Source organism: Rhinopithecus bieti, unplaced genomic scaffold, assembly GCF_001698545.2.
Source record: "Rhinopithecus bieti isolate Rb0 unplaced genomic scaffold, ASM169854v2 scaffold_41913, whole genome shotgun sequence".
Taxonomy (NCBI): domain Eukaryota; kingdom Metazoa; phylum Chordata; class Mammalia; order Primates; family Cercopithecidae; genus Rhinopithecus; species Rhinopithecus bieti.
Window position 1 is genome coordinate 167,253 of NW_016818964.1, and position 21,512 is coordinate 188,764.

General features: G+C 38.5%; 1 protein-coding gene across 3 annotated transcripts in view; it reads right to left on the reverse strand.

Moving 5' to 3' along the window:
- Positions 1-21,512, reverse strand: part of CATSPERB (catsper channel auxiliary subunit beta) — a 196,331-nt gene that overhangs the window by 29,974 nt on the left and 144,845 nt on the right. For all 3 annotated transcript variants that reach the window (XM_017857906.1, XM_017857907.1, XM_017857908.1), the window contains 3 exons: positions 13,023-13,210; positions 10,247-10,576; positions 6,265-6,404 (listed from right to left, as the gene is read on the reverse strand). In XM_017857906.1, the coding sequence (XP_017713395.1) occupies positions 6,265-6,404; positions 10,247-10,576; positions 13,023-13,210 (658 nt within the window). The remainder of the gene's footprint in view (positions 1-6,264; positions 6,405-10,246; positions 10,577-13,022; positions 13,211-21,512) is intronic.

The following is a 21,512-nucleotide window of genomic DNA, read 5'->3' on the forward strand; positions in this document are numbered from 1 at the left end:
AAAAAAAAAAAAAAAAAAAAAAAGGAACATGAAGACTATAGTTAATAATAGTGTATTATATTCAGTACTTAAGTATTTTTGCTGAATCAGCAGATTATAGCTGCTTTTACCACATTGGGGAAAAATAGGTGCCCATGTGAGGTATTTATTCCACAATGGTAATCGTTTTACTACATATATGTGTCTTATAACAACACATTGTATTCCTTAAATATACACAACAAAATTTATTTTAAAATATTTTTAAAAGACTTATTAAATAAATGCCATTATTACATCCAACTCATCTCGTTGAGGCTTCCTCATTCACTGATGAGCCCCTGAATATTTGGTTTGATGATATGAATAAAATAACTTTGATTGTTTACTGTTTACTCTTTCTTTCTTTCTCTTTCTTTCTTTCTTTTGTTCTTTCTTTCGTTCTTTCTTTTTCTTTAGAGACAAGATCTCGCAATGTCACCCAGACTGGAGTACAGTGGCACTATTATAGCTTACTTCAGGCTTGAACTCCTGGGCTCAAGCGATCCTCTCACCTCAGCTTCTTGAGTAGCTAGGACTACAGATATGTGCCACCACACACAGCTTTGGAAATCTGAAATTTACTCTTAGCAATTTTCAAATGTACAATACTCTATTATTAACTATATTCACCATGCTGTTCAAATAACTAAAAAAACTTTTTCTAAATTTTTTGTAGAGACGGGGTCTCGCTGTGTTGCCTAGGTTGATCTTGAACTCCTGGCCTCAAGTGATCCACCTGCTTTGGCCTCCCAAAGTGTTGGGAACACAGATATGATCCACCACACTTAGCCTGATTGGTGTACATTTTGAAAATGAAATTCACTTAGTAATCACTGTATTTCATAAAGATAGATTTTATCTAGATTTTGCTAGATTTTAAAAATATATGTACAGTAAATGTACTTGATCTTTGAACAATATTAAACAGCAATACAATTCAATAAATTCTATTTACAATTCTGAAGTATTTTGGAACTTTAAAATGTAGAAATACTAGTAACTGTAGTGACATAGTAGGTTCTGGTAGCAGTCATTTTGTCCTGTCCCCATACTCTGTAGCCCTTAAGAATGGCGTATTTTTATTACTTTTGTCAAACACATTGACCCTGAATCTAAGCAGAGTTCCACTACTAAAGGAAATACAGAGGTTTAATGGCAAAAGTTAAGATACAAGGAAGCAAACAGAAAAATCTGGAATGTTGGAAATTCTATAGTACAACTGACCCAATTTCTATAATTCAATGGCAGGGGAAGAAAATGGAGTAGTAGCTGCCTTCAAATAAAAGACTTAAAAGATAAACAACCACATACTGTGTGAATCTTGTTTTTATCTCAGTTCAAACAAACTGACTATATATATATATATTTTTTTTTTTTTAAGAAAATTAGGGAAATTTGAGTATGAACTACATTTTATACAATATTAAAACGTATTTTTAAAAAAATTTAGGGATGATAATGGCCATTGTCATTATGTAGGAGATAATATACATTTTTTTAGAGGTGTGTATTGAAATATGTAGGCATGAAATCACACGCCTGATGTTTGTTTTAAAATACGTCAAAACAAAACAAATTAAATAGGTATGATAAAACAAAAGTAGCACAATCTTGACTATTATTTAGTCTGGGTAATGGATGTATGGAAGTTCTACTTTTGTCTATATCTTAAAGTTTTCATGATAAAAAAATTTTAGAATATGTAAGAAAAATATTGACTTGAAAGGATTAAAACATACAGGTAAATGGAATGAGCACGTGTCTAAAAGTCTATATACCATGTGTCCTAATTTTAGGGAAAAAATAAGAAAATATTGTAAGTTAATAGTTACTGAGTGTTTTCTGGGTGCCAGGCATTGTTTTAGATATGCTATTTGTAGTATTGTTAGAGTAGGCAGAAGTGAGCAGGAAGAAGAGCCCCTGGGGAAGGAATCCTTGGAGATGCTGCCCACTGATTGTAGGCGCTGCCCACTGATTGTCAGCACTGCCAACTGACAGCAAAGAAAAAAAAACAATGGCTACAATGGCAACTTCTGGCCTCTTGGACTAGGCTTATCAGTTTTATCAGGCCCTAGCTGGAGATAACTGTGGTAGGGACTCTATCTGATGACAAGCACCGCACTCCTCCAAAATCTTGCCCTAGAGTAGCCTTTTGCTCATTATAATACTAAAAAGCACACCCTGGGTGGAGAATTTAAATGCTAATGAGACATACGATGCGACGTGTGTACTAGCACATGCAACCACAGCGCATGTGCCCAAGGGACCACTCGAAACATGCTTGCAAGTAACACCCCCTCATGGCCCTTCATGAATAATCATGTAAGATTCTCACGAAGAAGATTTCACCAACGCTAGCTGGAGCTGGATAGTTCTCTCGAGCAGCCAGCTCTGAGCGTATTGTCGCTTTAAATAAATTCTCTTGCCGCACATCTCTTGGCTGAATTTTTTCCTCCAAGAAGACAAGAACTGAGGACCCCACACTCCTCCTGGTAACATTATCATATTTAATTCTCAAAACAACCATATGAAGTAGCTATAATTATTGTCACCTCCATTTTATAGACGAGGAATCTTAGCCACAATAAAGTAACTTTCCCAAGGTCACCCACAATACCAGAAGTGAGAGCCAATCCAGGTAGTCTTCTCTAGGGCTCACACTTTTATCCTCTGTTCTGAACCTCTACACTGCCTTTTTAAATACCCAAAATGTTAAAAGTGCTTAGTCATCCTTGAAAGATATGGCTAGGTGCAGTGACTCATGCTTGTAATCCTAGCACTTTGGAAGGCCTAGGTGGGTGGATCACTTGAGCCCAGGGCTTTGAGACCAGTCTGGGCAACATGGTAAAACCCCATCTCTACTAAAAACACAAAAATTAGCCAGGCATGGTGGGCCTGTAGTCCCAGCTACCAGGGAAACTGAAGTGAGAGGACTGCTTGAGTCCAGGAGCCCAGTACTTTGAGAACAGCCTGGGCAACATGGTAAAACCCCATCTTTACTGAAAACACAAAAATTAGTCAGGTGTGGTGGGCCTGTAGTCCCAGCTACTAGGGAGACTGAGGTGGGAGGACTACTTGAGCCCAGGAAGTCAAGGCTGCAGTGAGCTGTGATCACACCACTGCACTTCAGCCCAGGCATCAGAGAGAGACCCTGTCTCAAAAATAACCAAAACAAAACAAAAGAAAGATAGAATTAAGCATATTTTTCCTTCTCTTTCATAACTTATATTCTAAATTTGCTATACTTATGAATATAATGTGGAATAATTAAATCAATCTGGTTAACATAGCCATCACCTCGAATACTTAATAATTTTGTGATGAGAACATTTAGAATTTACTCTCTTAGCAATTTTGAAACATACAATACTCTATTATTAACTATATTCACCATACTGTGCAACAGAACTAACAAAAACCCATATTCTTTCTGTCTGAGATCTTGTACCCCAGGGGTCCCCAACCCCTGAGGACCAGTACCAGTCTGTGGCCTGTTAGGAACCTGGCCTTACAGCAGGAGATGAGTGGCAGACAAGCGAGTATTAGTGCCTGAGCTCCACCTCCTGTCACATCAGCAGCAGCGTTAGATTCTCATAGGAGCTTGACCCCTATTGTGAACTGCACATGGGAGGGATCCAGGTTGCACATTCCTTATGATAATCTAATGCCTGATGATCTGAAGTGGAATAGTTTAATCCTGAAACCATGCCCCCGCATCCCAGTCCATGGACAAACTGTCCTCCATGAAACTGGTTCCTGGTGCCAAAAAGGGTGGAGACCACCATTGTAACCCTTGACCATCCTTCTTACCTCCACCTCTGTAACCATCATTTTGTTCTCTGCTTCTGTGAGTTCAATTTTTTAGATTTCACATACAAGTGAGGATGTGTGGTATTTATCTTTCTGTGCCTGGCTTATTTCATTTAGCATACTGTTCCAATTCCATCATTTTGTTGCAAATCATAGACTTCTTTTAAAAGGCTGAGCAGTATTACATTATGTATATATTCCTGTACCACATTTTCTTTATCCATTCATCTCTTAATGAACTTTTAGGTTGACCCAGTAACTTGGCTGTTGTGAATAGTGCTGCAATAAACACTGGTACACAGACATTTTTTTGACAAATGAATTTGAAATATTTTGGGTAAATACCTAGATGTGAAATTGCTAGATCATACGATAATTCTATTTTTAGTTTTTTGAGGATCATCCATACCATTTTCCTTTTTTTGTTTTTGTTTTTGAGATGGAGTCTCTCTCTCTGTTGCCCAGGCTGGAGTGCAGTGGTGCGATATTAGCTCACTGCAACCACTGCCTCCCGGGGTCAAGTTATTTTCCTGCCTCAGCCTCGCGAGTAGCTGGGACTACAGGTGCATGCCACCATGCCTGGCTAATCTTTTGTATTGTTAGTAGAGACGGGGTTTCACCGTGTTAGCCAGAATGGCCTCGATCTCCCAACCTCAGGTGATCCACCCACCTTAGCCTCCCAAAGTGCTGGGATTGCAGGCATGAGCCACCGCGCCTGGCCACATCCCGTTTTCCATAGTGACTCTACTAATTTGCATTCCCAGAAACTTTGTACAAGGGTTCCCTTTTCTCCACATTCTCACCAAAACTTATCTTTCATCTTTCATCGCTTTGTACCTCATACATTTATACAATTATAAACTGTTAATTTACAATAAAAAAATAAAAAGGAAAAATGCCGAAGAGCACATTTATTCCATATCTGTATCTAGTCCTTTCCAGCGATTTTTTGTGGTTCTCATTTACTGAATAAAGTAATGCTAACGAAGGGTTTATGCCCTGGTAATTGTCCACTGTTAAAAAAAATGACTTGTAAATTTATAATTTGAAAAATGTTTGCTTTTCCTAAAGAATTGAGATATTTCTTCCTCTTAGATACTAGGAGTTTAGAAGGCTACATGTGTTTTATTTTTCACCATTTAGTTTTCATTTAGTAGCTCATCTTTATTCTATCACAATTTGAATAAATCAATCGTATTAAGTACATATTAAGAACATGGTATGAATAATAAGCCTTTATTTCAACTAGTGAATTTCTTATTATTTAAAGTGTTCCTCTTTTTTTTGAGACAGTTTCACTCTTGTTGCCCAGGCTGGAGTGCAATGGCACGATCTCAGTTCACTGCAACCTCTGCCTCCCAGGTTTAAGCGATTCTCCTGCCTCAGCCTCTCGAGTTGCTGGGATTACAGGTATGGGCCACCAAGCCCAGCTGATTTTTTTGTATTTTTAGTAGAGACGAGCTTTCTCCATGTTGGTCAGGCTGGTCTTGAACTCCTAACCTCAGGTGATCCACCGGCCTTGGCCTCCCAAAATACTGGGATTACAGGAGTGAGCCACCATGCCCAGCCTGTGTTGCCTATTTTTAAGCAGTTGAAGTAAGAAATGTAATTAACCTGTATATACATATAAAGTGATAAAAAGAAGTCCAAGTTAAACAACAACAAAAAAAGAAATGGCTTCAATTGCTACTGTTTCTTGTTAGTTTTTTCTTTAATTTGTTTTTTTTTTTTTGAGACAGCGTTTCGCTCTGTCGCCCAGGCTGGAGTGCAGTGGTGCGATCTCGGATCACTGCAAGCTCCGCCTCTCGGGTTCACGCCATTCTCCTGCCTCAGCCTCCCGAGTAGCTGGGACTACAGGCGCCTGCCACCACGCCCAGCTAGATTTTTGTATTTTTTTTAGTAGAGACGGGGTTTCACCGTGTTAGCCAGGATGGTCTTGATCTGACCTCGTGATCCACCCGTCTGGGCCTCCCAAAGTGCTGGGATTACAGGCTTGAGCCACCGCGCCTGGCCAGTTTTTTCTTTAATTTTTAATGGAATATTTGCAAAATGTATAAATTGAACATATTAAATTGCCAAGATTTCACTGTGTTTTGGTCTGCAAAAGAGTAATTTCATATAGCTCAACTTAATATTTTTGTGGTGAAAAAATATGATTCTGAAATGTGCAGTTACCTTTAGTTGCATCTCAATTTTCTTTTGTTAAGTTTGATAAATATATAAGTAATTACTAAAATATTATGTAGGACATAAATCTATTTTATAAAATTATTACAACGTTTTCTTCAATATATTTATCCTTATAACCCTATACTCTTATGTGTGTACTTATAAACAGAGATGTCTAAAATGATGCTCATTAAATGTTAATAATAATTGCTTTAGAAAATTTTTTCATTAGTAAGAATGTTTTGTAAATGAAGAAAATCCTACCCGATGTAAAACTTTGCTAGCTGCAGAAATTGCTATTAGATAACTGTCAGTATCATCAAAAGTGGCTTCAGCTTTAACTTCCAACAAATTAGGGTTTCCAACAAACACAGTCAGTAGCGGTATTTCAAGCATTCGAAAACCTATGGAAGCAAGGTTAACAGTTAATCTTATATAATGAAATCTGTAAACTCAATTTAATGATTGGCTAATCAGATTTTAGAACAAAAACAGAATCTATTCTGAAGGTTGCACGATGGCTGCACATAATTAGCAATTTATATAGAGTCAATTTTAAGAGTTCTGTTACAGGAATGGGTCCTGATCCAGACCCCAAGAGAGGGTTCTTGGATCTCGCACAAGAAAGAATTCAGGGTGAGTCCATAAAGTAAAGTGAAAGCAGGTTTATTAAGAAAGTAGAGGAATGAAAGAATGGCTACTCCATAGACAGAGTTGCTGGTTGACCATTTTTATGGTTATTTCTTGATGATATTTTAAATAAGGGGTGGATTATTCATGCTTCCCCCTTTTAGACCATATAGGGTAATTTCCTGACGTTGCCATGGCATTTGTAAACTGTCATGGTGCTGGTGGGAGTGTAGCAGTGAGGACGACCAGAGGTCACTCTGATTGCCATCTTGGTTTTGGTGGGTTTTAGCTGGTTTCTTTACCGCAACTGTTTTATCAGCAAGATCTTTATGACTGTATCTTTTCGTTAACCTCATATCTCATCCTGTGGCTTAGAATGCCTTAACTGTCTGGGAATGCAGCCCAGTAGGTCTCAGCCTCATTTTACCCAGTTCCTATTCAAGATGAAGTTGCTGTGGTTCAAATGCCTCTGACAGTTCTCAGAAAAATTGTTTACAGATATTTTCTCAGAGAAATGTTTCCCTCATTCCTCAGCCTGGTTCTCAAATGCTAATCAAGGTCTCCGATAATATTGGCTACACTGAGTCGGTTGACTGAGTAGAAAAACTGAAGGGTACATGGTCAATTGAAAGGGCTGCCAGTCAACTGTTGCCAAGACAAAATTCTTACGCATTTCAAACAAAATATTTCACCAGACCAATTTCTGCCTGCAGGCCACCTGTTTGCAACTTTGCCATACTGAGGACTTCAATGGAAAAACAGATTTGAAATACTATGTAGTCTAATTGGCATCTTTACCAATCAATAAACCAGAGTTCATAAACACCTACAGTTGTTTCCCTTAAACCAAAGTGACCTGGCCAGTGCTTCCTAGCCTTTACCTGGAGATTTTGTTGAAATACAGATTGAGCAGGTCTGGAGTGAGGCCTGAGGTTCTGCATTTCTAACAAGTGCCCTGGTGATGCTAACACAGTTTCAGGGACCACACCGTCAGTAGACTGGACTAGATTTTTCCGCAGAAACAGGCAACTTAGTTTATTTGTTGATTACTATTTGCTTCCGTCAAACTGAACACGTATAACTGACTGAGCCCTTTAATAAGCAATTCAGTATATTTTAAAGGGAAAATAATTAGAACATTGTGGCACTGGTGACAGAATGTAGAGAGATTACAATGGAACAAATCTCAAAAATTCAGAAATGGTCAGAATAATAGGTAAATTGTATACTAAGATAAAGTTATATTTTGAAATCAGTAGAGAAAGGATGCATTAGTCAATAAATAATATTGGAACAACTAGCTAACCATATATAATAACCAAAATAGAATAGAGGAAACCTAAAAATTAAATGGAAAGTTAAAACCATAAAATTAAAACTCTAAAATTACTTGAAGGAAATAGGGACAATTAGTCATACAATCAACAAGAAAGGATTTCTAAGGGTTTCAGATAGAAGAAAGGTTTTCAGGACATTTAATCCACGATACTGAGGGAAATAGATGTTCTCAATTTTTTTCAAAACTTCTACTTTTCACTTATATAAATTACTTGGTTCTGTTTTTTCAAATAAGCCTTTTTGTTTTTTTTTTTTTAAATAGCATTTTGTCCTTTCGTTATGGTTCCTATTTCTTTTACTCTGAGAGTTTTAGGCATACTTATTTGATAGTGTCATTCTGATTTTTCTGTTATCTCAAGTTCTTGAAGTCTAAAATTTTCCTATGCCTGTTGACTCTCAGTTAGGGTGGGTCATTTCCTTAAGTAGTTTTAAAGTTCTTTTCCTCAATTTGTGATCAATGGAGATTGATTTTTTCCCTGGAAGTCCATACTACCTGGGTTATGAAAGTATTCCTACAGAGAGTTAATTAAAAAAATATTTTTAATGTAATAAAATTTTGTGTGTGTGTGTGTGTGTGTGTGTGTGTGTGTGTTTTAATAGAAACAGGGTCTCGCTATGTTGCCCAAGCTGGTCTCAAACTCCTGGGCTCAAGCTATACTCCTGCCTCAGCCTCCCAGAGTGCTGGGATTAGAGGCATGAGCCACCATGCCTGACCCCTACAGAGAGTTTTGTGGTTCCTTGCGTTGGGGCCCAGGTGTTACTATTTCTCAGCTTCGAATTCTCCATCTGAATGCAGAATTCAGTCTCTGAATGTGATACAGTTTTGAAGTTTCGCTTTTTTATGGGAAATTCCTTTTCCCCATTCTAAGCCCATGCTGCTGCATGGACAGAGTTTTCCTAATTCTCTCTTCATGATTTGACGGTCCCAGCTTTCTTTAATGGTCTCCATTCCAACTTCCTTACACAAAGTAGTAAGGCCCAAAGTCAAACTTTCTGTCAACACTTGGGCATTAAAACCCATCTCACTGCCTTATGATCAGTATCTGGGTCTCACATCCTTCAGGGAATCATACATTAGCTAATCTCTTGGTTTTAAGTTCCCTCTTCATTTCTGGTGACACAATTTTCTTCTTTTTCTTATCCTTTCTCCCCTACTCCCTCGCTTCCATCTTTCCTTCTTCTCTTCCTATCTGTTATTTACTAAAATTTTTTGTTTTATTTTTTCCATTGTGCTATTTCTCTAGCATCTTCAACAATTTTTGTATTACTTTTGTAATAAACAAATAGCTTGAAAATGGAGGAAAGTATAGAATTCTATTTCAAAGCCATTTTTTTTTTTTTTTTGGTTTAAAATAAATGCAGTCATCCCATGGTATATACAAAGGGTTGGTTCAAGGAGCCCTGTATATACCAAAATCCACATATACTCAAGTCTCTAAGTTGGGCCTGTGGAACCCACATATAGGAAAAGTCAGTGCCTGTGTATATGTGGGTTTCACATCCCGCAGAAACTGTGTTTTCTGTCTGTGTTTGGCTGAAAAATATCTGCACATAAGAGGACCTGCACAGTTCAAACTGGTGTTGTTCAAGGGTCAACTGTAGCTGAAATAAATATAACAATACCAAAGTAATTAAAAAGTTTTCATTTCAGAGGGCAACAAAAATCTATACTAAAATTCTGTGTCAACTTGGGCTGGTAGCAATCTCATTTTCCTCATTTGTAAAATGAGGATTATACTCTATATTTTTAGGGTTGTTGTAAACATTAAATAAAATAATGTATAAAAACATGGCCGAGTGAGGTGGCTCACACTTGTAATCCCAGCGTTTTGGGAGGCTGAGGCAGGTGAATCACTTGAGGTCAGGAGTTTGAGAGCAGCCTGACCAACACGGCAAAACCCCGTCTCTACTAAAAATACAAAAACTAGCTGGGTATGGTCGTGTACACTTGTAATCCCAGCTACTTGGGAGGCTGAGGCAGGAGAATCGCTTGAACCTAGGAGGCGGAGGCTGCAGTGATCCGAGATTGTGCCACTGCACTCCATCCTGGGCGATGGAGGGGGAGTCTGTCTCATAAATAAATAAATAAAATAATAGTTTAATATAGAGCCCAGTACATAGTAAGTGCTCAATAATTAGGCACTAATACTGTTAGTAGTGGAATGCCAACAAGTATGGGAACCAAAGATAAAGTCAGTCAGTATCAAAGAGTATATTTCACATTCAAGAAAAGAAATAACATTTCCTTTTGATATTTTCCGATTCAAAACAAACTTACCTTTTGCATTCCGTATGACCTTAACTTTTAAAACATGAGAGTTTCCCAGATCAATGTATTTCACGATGTTGAGGGATGGTGAATCATCATGTTGAAACCAATAATTACATGGTTTTGAATATATTTTCCATGTTCGTCCATTCCTTTGCCCAAAGTTGTATAAGAACCATGTGTTCTTTAGAAAGGTCATATTGTTGGGTGCATTTTCAGGCATGGTAGCAATGGCTAATGCATTCTTATTATCTAAAATGCTTGTGATGAGGAAACTGCTGTACCCAGGAAGCACTACAGTCTTCTCTATATCTGTATCTTCAAACAAGGCCTGAACAACTGGAGATTAAACAGAAGAGACTTGGTATTAAATCAAACGTCTGGTGTTTGCCAAACAAACTGATTTACATAGCTAACAAATACACTGTTTGAGTTTTTAAACTATCTCTTAATCAGAGAACACATTTGCCAAATTTTAGTCATAATTCAAATTATTTTATAGAAAGTTTATCATGAATAGACCATGTACCTATGCTTTAATGTTTACTGTGAAACTACTGTATACAATTTTGGCAGAGAAAACAATGTAGAGCTAAGTAAAACTGATTTTTTTTTCACTATGGAACTATTAAAAGCCTTAATAACCTAAAATCTTTATTGTGATTCTACAAGAGAAGGATAATGTAGCCAGTTTCCCCAGTACCTAAAGATGTGCTTATTACAAAGAAGATACTCAATAAATATTTGTTGAATGGATGAGTAATTGAGTATTTAAGGAGAACATGAAGATTTAGAAGAAAAGAGGTTCTTGGGCAGGACCTTAAGGAACATCATCATTTAAGAAATGGGAAGGGAAAAAGATCCTCTCAAGGAGACGAAGAAGAAATTAGTGGAGAAAATCAGAGAAGACATCAACGAAGCCAAGGAAGGCTGTTGAAATGAGAGGGAAGTAATCATTATCAAACTATTTTTGATAGGTCATGAAACATGTCATCAATACTCTCCTCACTCTAAAAAAAAATAGAAACAGTCAGAAGAGGGCCTCATCATTCCTTTAATTATGCACACATGCTCCATTTTCTCCCAGTTCAAACCAACCAACGAAAATCCTTTCCAATATTCCCTCCAACCGCCACGTAACTTCTCTTTTCCCCTTTGTAGTGAAACTTCCTGAAAGTTACCTTTATTCACTGTCTCTACTCTCCTCTCATAATTTTTTGAACCCATTCCAATCAGACTTTTGTCTACATGACTCCAGCCAACAGCTTTTTGTCAAGGTTCTCAAGGACTTTTTTTTTTTTTTTTTTTTGATACGGAGTTTCGCTCTTGTCACCCAGGCTGGAGTGCAATGGCACAATCTTGGCTCACTGCAACCTCTGCCTTCTGGATTCAAACAGTTCTCCTGCCTCAGCCTCTCAAGTAGCTGGAATTACAGGCGCCTGCCACCAGGCCCAGATAATTTTTGTATTTTTTATTAGAGACGGGGTTTCACCGTGTTGGCCAGACTGGTCTCAAACTCCTGACCTCAGGTGATCCACCTGCCTCGGCCTCCCAAAGTGCTAGGATTACAGGCGTGAGCCACCGTGCCTGGCCAAGGTTCCCAAGGACTTTCGCACAGATCCACTGGCCAGTTTTCATTCCTTATCTTACCAGACCTACTGGTGTTATGCAACACGGGAGAGGAGACTCTCCTTCTTGAAACACCTTTCTCACCTGGTTTGACACACTCTCTCCTAGTTCTACTCTGACCAGACCACCCAATCTCCTTTCCTGATTCTCCTCCATCTCCCTGAACGCTAGATATTGCCCTGGATTAGACCTCAAGCCTCTTCCCTTCTATAACTCCACTCATTTCCCAGGTGTTCTCATTTGGTCTTATAGCATTAACTATCATACATATGCTGACAGTCCTCAAATCTGTGTTTCTAGGCCCAGACATCTTCTCTGAACTCCAGACTTTTATTTCTAAATGCCCGTCTTATTTCTCTGCTTGAATGAGTAACAGGCACCTTTAAGTTTAATATGATCTCACATGATTATTGTAATGGCCTCCTAGCTGACTTCTCTGCTTTCCTCCTTGCCTTCTCTCCATCACCTGCCCTGTCTACTCTCATCACAGCAGCCAAAGTGATCTTGTTGAGAGCTAAGTCAGATCATGTCACTTTCTGCTTAAACCTTCCAGTGGCTTCCCATTTAGTCAGAGTAAAACCTAAACCCTTAGAATAAACTGTACTAACTTTGCTGTGAATCAATAATCCTTTGAGATAGAAACATCCTATAGAACAGTGACTCAAAATTATTTTGTTAATGTAAGGCAAAATCTGTATGAACTTCCCATTTTCTTTCATTCCTTCTGATCACTCTTTAAGACAAAATAACCTCATAGGAATAAATAATAAGCACTACTATTGATGAAATATCAATGAAGTTATAACTATATTTTATTATATTAGAAAAAAAAATCTTGGGCAGGGTGTGGTGGCACATGCCTGTAATCCCAGCTACTCGGGAGGCTGAAGCAGGAGAATCATTTGAACCTGGGAGGCGGAGGTTGCAGGGAGTCGAGATTGTGTCACTACACTCCAGCCTGGGTGATAGAGCAATACTCCATTGCCAAAAAAAAAAAAAATCTTTCAGGAACCTAAATATATGTAAACTTTGGTAGGTTGCCAGTTGGACTAAAATTTGAAATCTATTGCTCTATAAATAAGCATTAAAAAGCCTTCAAAAGATAATTTTTCATTTTTTTCTAGCCATCAAAGATGTACGATATTATTATACCCACCTTGTGAATCAAGAGTGAGTTTATAGACATTTCCAGCTTTATTAATCAAAAGGGAACTAGACAAACAAGAGCTCTCATTCACTTCTTCTAATCCAAAAGGCTCTTTCATTTCTGCAATAACTGAGGACAAAAATCCTTTAGGAATGGTATGTTGCAATACCTTTCTTATGTGAGCTCTTCCAGTTTTCCTGAAAACAAATAAAACCATTAAGCAATTTGGATAAAACAGTGGATTAAATGAACCAATTTATGAACAAATAATTTACAAAAAAGTATACCACAAATAGCTTACAAATATTTGATTAACATTTGTTCAACTTCATTAGTAATCAATGAAATGGCAATTATAACAATGGGATACAATTTTTAACCTCTAAAATTAGCGAAGATCTTTAAATGACAGGGTTCAGTAGTGGTGGGAATTGAGTGAAGATAGGCACTTATCCACTACTGATGGGACTGTAAATTAGAACTAGCTTCCTGGAAAGCAATTTGACATTATGCATTAGGAGCCTGATAACCTTTTCCCCAGTCTGATTCCATGTCTATTATTATGGCTCTATCCTAAGGAAAGAACTTGAAACAGAGGGGTGGGGGAGAAAGCTTTCTACACAAAGATATTCATTATGGTAAAATTTAGAAATGAGAAATGTCAATAAAAAAACTAAGTGAATGATATTACATGATTTACTTAGAGAAAATGCAATGATTAAAAGGATGTTTAGAAATAGTTTTTAACAGTGTAGGGAAAATGATCATATTATAACGTCCAAATGACGAAAGCAAGTTAAAAAATGTTAAAATGCGCCAGGCGCGGTGGCTCAAGCCTGTAATCCCAGCACTTTGGGAGGCCGAGACGGGCGGATCACGAGGTCAGGAGATCGAGACCATCCTGGCTAACATGGTGAAACCCCGTCTCTACTAGAAATACAAAAAACTAGCCTGGCGAGGTGGCGGGTGCCTGTAGTCCCAGCTACTCGGGAGGCTGAGGCGGGAGAATGGCCTGAACCCGGGAGGCGGAGCTTGCAGTGAGCAGAGATCCGGGGACTGCACTCCAGTCTGGGCGACAAAGCGAGACTCCATCTCAAAAAAAAAAAAAAAAAAAAAAAAAAAAAAGTTAAAATGCATATAAAAAGGACTAACTGGTAGTTCATCAAAGTATTAACAGTCATACTTTCAATTATCTTAATATTTTTCTGTCTTTTAGGAAATTTCTATACTGACCATGTATTACCTTTATAAACAAGAAAACAATCTGTTTCTAAAATGTTAGCCTTGCATATCCACGTGCAAAAAATTCAATCTAGACACAGAACTTACAATCATCACAAAAATTAATTATAGGCCAGGCACAGTGGCTCACTCCTATATCCCAGCACTTTGGGAGCTGAGGCAGGCAGATTGGTTGAGCCTAGGAGTTCAAGACCAGCCTAGGCAACACAGTGAAACCCTATCTTTACTAAAAATACAAAAATTAACTAGGTGTGGTGGCATGTGCCTGTAATCCCAGCTACTCAGGAGGCTGAGGCAGTGGGATCACTTGAGCCTGTGAGGTGGAGGTTGCAGTGAGCTGAGATAGTGCCACTGCACTCCAGCCTGGGTGACAGAGCCAGACCCTGTCTCAAAAATGAAAATAAAGAACTCTAAATGAACCACAGACTTAAATATAAAATGCAAAACTATAAAACTCCTAAGAAGATAACATAAGAGAAAATCTAGATGACCGTGGGTATGGCAATTACTTTTTTCCCTCAATTAAAAAAATTATGTTAAAATATATGCTATGGTTTGAATGTATTCCTCAAAGTTCATGTGTTGAAAACATAATTTCCAATGCAAGAGTGTTGAGAGGTGGGACTTTTTTCTTTTCTTTTTATTTTTTTTTTTGAGACGGAGTCTCACTCTGCTGCCAGCCTCGAGTGCAGTGGTGCCATCTCCACTCACTGCAACCTGAGAGGTGGGACTTTTAAGGGGTGATTAGACCATGAGGCTCTGCCTTCATGAATGGATGAATGTCATTATTGCAGGAGTGGGTTAATAATTGTGGGGGTGGGTTCCTGATAAAAGAATGAATTCAGTCCCTTCCTTCCCCTGTCTTTCTCTCTCTCTTTTGCACATGAGTGCTTGTGTACATGTGTGCTCACATGTGCTCACTCTTCTGCCTTCCACCATGGGATGATGCAGCATGAGGCCCTCACCAGATGCGGGCCCACCAGCCTCAGATTTCCCAGCCTCCAGAACTGTAAGAAATAAATTTCTTTTCTTTATACATTACCCAGTCTGTGATATTCTATTATAGTAGCATGAAACAGACTAAGAAGATACACCCAACAAAATTTGCCATCTTAACGCAGTGACTGTTGAATACAACACCAAAGACATAATCCATGAAAGAGAGAATTGATACATTTCTCTCCAGTTTTCTGAAACACAAATAAAACCATTAAATAATTTGGATAAAACAGTGGATTAAATGAACCAATTTATGAACAAATAGTTTACAAACAAAATATACCACAATTAGCTAACAAACATTTGATTAACATTTGGTTAACCTCATTTGTAATCAAAGAAATCCAATTACAACAATGGGATACAATTTTAACCAATTAGTAAAGATTTTTAAATGACAGTGTTAAGCAGTGAACACTGAATTTGTGTTAAAAATACATGCTATGGTTTGCATGTAGCTCTCATTAGTAATTGGTACCTTACTAAAATTACAAACTTAAGCTCTGTGAAATGTCCTGTCAAGAGAATTAGAAGACAAGCCACATACTAGGAGAAAATATTTTCAAAAGACATATAAAGGACTGTTATCCAAAATAAACTGTAGGGGAGGGGAGAAGAAACCTCTTTTTCCTCTATTCTCTTTAGTTCTGTAACTGAAACCTGACAATTATCCTGACAAATACAGAGTAATAAGAGAAAACAGGGGAATTTATTAACGTACGCATTGTGCTTACATGCAGGAAAACAGCAGCGATGAGTAACTAAAACGGGTAGTTAGAATATGGGGCTTCATAACAAATAACAATACATTTTAGAGAAGTGACAAGACAAAGAAAATGGGTTTAGGTTTTAGGGTGAGCAAACTGTGGAAGGTAAATAAATGGAGGGAACTAATGGAAGATAAGGGTTGTTTTGACAAGGTTTCTTCTGTGAATTCTTTGTGTCTCTGGGTTTATTAATAGTCTAGAATTGCTTGTGTCTGTAATCCCAGCTACTCTGGAGGGAAGACTGAGGCAGGAGGATTGCTTGAGGCCAGAAGTTGGAGACCAACCTGAGCGCAACATAGTGAGATCTTGCCTCTAAAAAAATTTAAAAATTAGAAAAAAAAAACAAAAAAAAACCCCCACTAGCTGGGTGTCGTGGCCCATGCCTGTAGTCTCAGCTACATGGGAGGCTGAGGCAGGAGGACTGCTTGAGCCCAGGAGTTCGAAGCTGTAGTGAGCTATGATTGCACCACTGTACTCCAGCCTGGGTAACAGAGTGAGAATCTATCTCTAAAAAGAAAAAAAAAAGTATATAGTCTAGAGTTATCTCAAGTGATTAAGAATCATTCTGCCCTTCCTGGTGGGAGGGGCAAAGAGTTTCTCTTGTGTCTGTTTTTCCTTAATTGCCTTCAGCATAAATAATCTTAATGCCAAAGTGGCATACTCTTTGTTTTTGTTTTGTTTTGTTTTGTTTGGAAATTGGAGGTCTCACTATGTTGCCCAGGCTAGGCTTGAACTTGAGATCCTCCTGCCTCAGACTCTCTAGTAGCTGCAACTACAGGCACACACCACTGCATGGTTCTGGGGTGGCATAATCTGATCTCCTACAATACAAATAACTCTAATAATACAACAATAAGAAAGCAGACAACCTGATTTTAAAAATGGGCCAAAGACCTTAACAGATACCTCACCAAAGAAGATGTGCATATGGCAGGTGAGCATATCAAAAAATGTTCTACATCACATATTGATATGGTTTGGCCAATGTCGCTACCCAAATCTTATCTTTAATTGTAATCCCCACTTGTCAAGGGGGCACCTGGTGGGAGGTGGTTGGATCATGGGGGTGGATTTCCCCATGCTGTTCTCATAACAGTGAGGGAGTTCTCATGAGATCTGATGGTTTTAAAAATGACAGTTTCCCCTGCACTGTCTCTTTCTCCTGCCACCATGTAAGATATGCCTTGCTTCCCCTTCGTGTTCCACCATGGCCTCCCAAGCCATGCAGAACTGTGAGTCAATTAAACCTCTTTCCTTTATAAATTAACCAGTTTCAGGTATTTATAGCAGTGTGAAAACAGACTAATGCATATGTCATCAGGTAAATGCAAATTAACAGTGAGATACCACCACACGCCTATTAGAATGGCAGAAATCCAAAACACTGACAACCCAAATACTGGTGAGTATGTGAATAATAGGAACTCTCGTTCATTGCTGATAGAAATGAAAATGAAAAAGTCTGGAGGACAGTTCCATCATTTTTTACAAAACTAAACATACTCTTAGCGTATGATCTCGTTCATTGCTGATAGAAATGAAAATGAAAAAAGTCTGGAGGACAATTCCATCATTTTCTACAAAACTAAACATACTCTTAGCGTATGATCAAGCAAAATGCCTTGGTATTTATCCAAATGAGTCGAAAACTTATATCTATATGAAAACCTGTAAATAGGTGTTTTCAGAAGCTTATTTATAATTGCTAAAACTTGAAAGCAACCAAGATGTTCTTCAGTAGGTAAATGAATAAATAAACTGTGGGATATTCAGATGATGGAATATTATATGATTCAGTACTAAAAAAGAAATGAGCTATCAAGCCATGAAAAGATATGGAGGAAATTTAGATGCATATTACTAAGTAAAAGAAGCCTCTGAAAAGGCTATATACCCTATGATTCAAACTATATGACATTCTGGAAAAGGCAAAATTATAGAGACAGCAAAAAGATCGGTGGTTGCCAGGGGTGAGGGAGAGAGAGGGATGAATAGGCAAAGCACAGAGAATTTTTAGGGCAGTGAAACTCTTCTGTATGATATTATGATGATGAATACTTGTCATTATACATTTGTTCAAACCCACTGAATTTGCAACACTAAGAGTAAGCCCTAATGTAGATATGGACTCTGGGTGATAAATGATGTATCAATATAGGTTCATGAGCTGTAACAAATGTATCACTTTGGTGTGGGATGTGGATAGTGGGGAAGGTTTTGTGTGTGTATGAGACAGAGGTATATAGGAACTCTATTTTCTGCTCAATTTTGCTGTAAAACTGTAATTAATTTAAAACGTTTATTAATTAATTTTAAAAAGTTAACCTCTTTGTATCTGAAGTCAATGGCCAGTGGTCAGGCAGCTACCTTAATTATGAAAGCTGTCTCCCCACTTCTTCCTAGGATTCCACTTGGGGGTGATTAAGCACTGCTGTTCCAGAAGAGGAAAGAAAGTAGCTTTTAAAGGAGAAGGAAAGGGGATTTGGGCAATGGAGAATGAATCAGTGAGTTTTAGAGGTGGAAAGGAACAACTGTTGAGTGGAGAAAATACTGCAAAAAGACAAATATCACCAAACTAAGCTACCTATGCATTCTAAGCTCCCATCCCAATGCCTGTGCTATTCCCCCAGCCTAGCTGATCCCTTCCACTCCATGCCAATGAAACTGTTTTCATCAAGGTTACTACAGCCTAGAATGGTGCCAAATTCAAAAGTCACATCCTTAATCTTATTTTACTCAAGTCTCTTTGCAGCATGCATCATTGATCACTCCATACTTTCTGAAACACCCTTTTCTCTTGGTTTATGTGGCCCCACATTTTCCTGTGTATTTTCTACCTTACTGGCTGCTCCTTCTCATCCTTCTTTGCTAGGGCCTTCTTCTTAGCTCAGTCTCTCTTCCTGGAGTGCCCCAGGGCTTTTCTTCTCTACATACATCCTCCTCTGCAGGTAGAATCACCCATCTGTATCTGAACAATTGCCAAATGCCAAGTTTCCGCTCTGTCTCTTCTGAGCTATGAATTCATACATCTAACTGCCAACTTCACATCTTCACTTAGACACCAAACACACATTTCAAACTGAACATTTCCAATGTGGAACTCTCAGTTACCCTGCTTGATACCTGCACTTTTCATCTCAGAAAATGGTGGTATTGTCCTTCTAGCTACAAACCACAAACCTAGACAATTTTTTATCACTCTCTTGCTCATATCCCTAACAGGCAAATGCATCATCAGATCCTGTCTTCACTCAACTGCACCTGCTCCAGCACCATCATCTCTCACCTGTATTACTTCAATAACTTTCTAAGGGGCTTAGCAGCTTCTACTCACACCCTGTCCCACACTTTGCAGTCAGAGTGATTCTTTCAAAAATGTAAATTTGATTGTTTTTAAATAATCCAATAAAATTCTCCAATGGTTTCTGCTGATGCCAAGAAGAAAATTTACACTTTTCCTGCAGCCTATAATGCTGACTATGATTTGGCACTTGCTGACCTCCTTGCTGGCCTTTCCACCACACCATCACTGTGCATCATCTATACTGGCTTTCTTCATGCTTACTAAAAACACGTGCCAATTTTTCTTGCCTCACTGTATGCAACTTCTTTAGCCTGGAAAGCTCTTTCATTGGCTTTCTGCTCTCTGTTCTTGGGTCTTTGCTTACCCTTCTCACTCCCTCTGTCACCATATTTACTTTCTTCAAAGCACATATTAGATATGAATTTGTTTTGGTTTACCTGTTTATCACCTGTGTCTGTTTTTAGAATGTCATCTCCATGCAGGGAAGAGCCTTGTCTATCTTGTTTACCACTATATTCCCAGTGCCTAGCACAAGACTTGATATGTAATAGGCACTAAAATATTCATTGAATGAAGAGCTTTACTGAAACCTTTGTGTGTTGATGATACATTCCGTCTGAGTGATTTAATAAAAACATGGACATTAAGTCATCACTTTTAAGATTTTGTGAAGATTCAGGGCCAGGTGTGGTGGCTCACACCTGTAATCCCAGAACTTTGGGAGGCTGAGGTGGGTGGATCACCTGAAGTCCAAAGTTCAAGACCAGCCTGGTCAACATGGTGAAACCCCATCTCTACTAACTATATAAAAAAATTAGTCGGGCGTGGTGGCAGGCGCCTGTAATCCCAGCTACTTGGGAAGTTGAGGCAGGAGAATCGCTTGAACCTAGGAGGCGGAGGTTGCAGTGAGCTGAGACCATGCCATTGCACTCCAGCCTGGGCAACAAGAGTGACACTTCATCTCAAAAAAATAAATAAATAAATAAATAAAAGATTCTGTGAAGACTCTTAAGAACACCTGACCTTGTTACAAGATGACAGAAGTTCCTTCTCAAATATTTCACCATTTGTGCAATGACTATACTTCCCTTGTTACCAATCAGATAGTGTCGTTTATCTGTGTATATTTAATCAACTCCTACTGTGAAAGGATTTTGATTCAGTACCTAACATCTCATTGTAGGTGGTAGCCTATACCTTTGTTGAGATTTTGCAAGCCTTTTGGCCTCCATGATTCAGATTCATTGATAATGTTCAGAATCCCTTCTTTTCCATCATCTAACTTTAGTTCTTGATTCTTATTCTTCAAACTCTCTTCTGAATTCCAAGTCTACCATTTGCCATTCCCATACTGCCTGATTCCTCATCCATAGTCTGTCTACCTCAAGTACCTGTCCTCTTAAGCACAGTGTAAGAATCTCAGACAGCATCACCATAATAAGATCACATGTAGCTGGATTCAGTAAATAGAAGGCAAGAACAGTTGTGTTTTTTTAAGGCACAGAGACAGACAATGAAGTAAAGTAATGAAAATTGCTCTACTCCATTGTCCTGGTGAGTCTGTTCCCATGTATCTCTCAGTCCATTCATTCCCCTCAATTTCTACCATCAATATCTTAGACTAAAACATCGAAAATTTTAGCCTAGGCTACTGCAAAAGCCTTCTAAATGACCTAAGTGCATCCATAATTGTTACCCTCCAATTCATTCTCTATATCACAGCCAGAGTGACATTCTAAACAAAAGTTAGATTATTTAAGATAAATGAGAGGTGAAGAATTTAAAGAAGGAAGTAGTAATGGTGTATTGTGCATCTCACCTCTCATCTCCATGCCACCCTACACGTAGAAAGATAAGTGCCTCTCTTACAAAAAAGCCAAGAGGCAGCCGGGCGCGGTGGCTCACACCTGTAATCCCAGCACTTTGGGAGGCCGAGGAGGGCAGATCACCTGAGGTCAGGAGTTTGAGACCAGCCTGACCAACATGGAGAAATCCCATCTCTACTAAAGATACAAAATTAGCTGGGCAGCCTGTAATCCCAGTTACTCGGGAGTCTGAGGCAGGAGAATCGCTTGAACCCAGGAGGTAGAGGTTGCTGAGCCGAGATCGTGCCATTGCATTCCAGCCTGGGCAACAAGAGCAAAATTCCGTCTCAAAAAAAAAGCCAAGAGGGATTTCTTCAAGGGG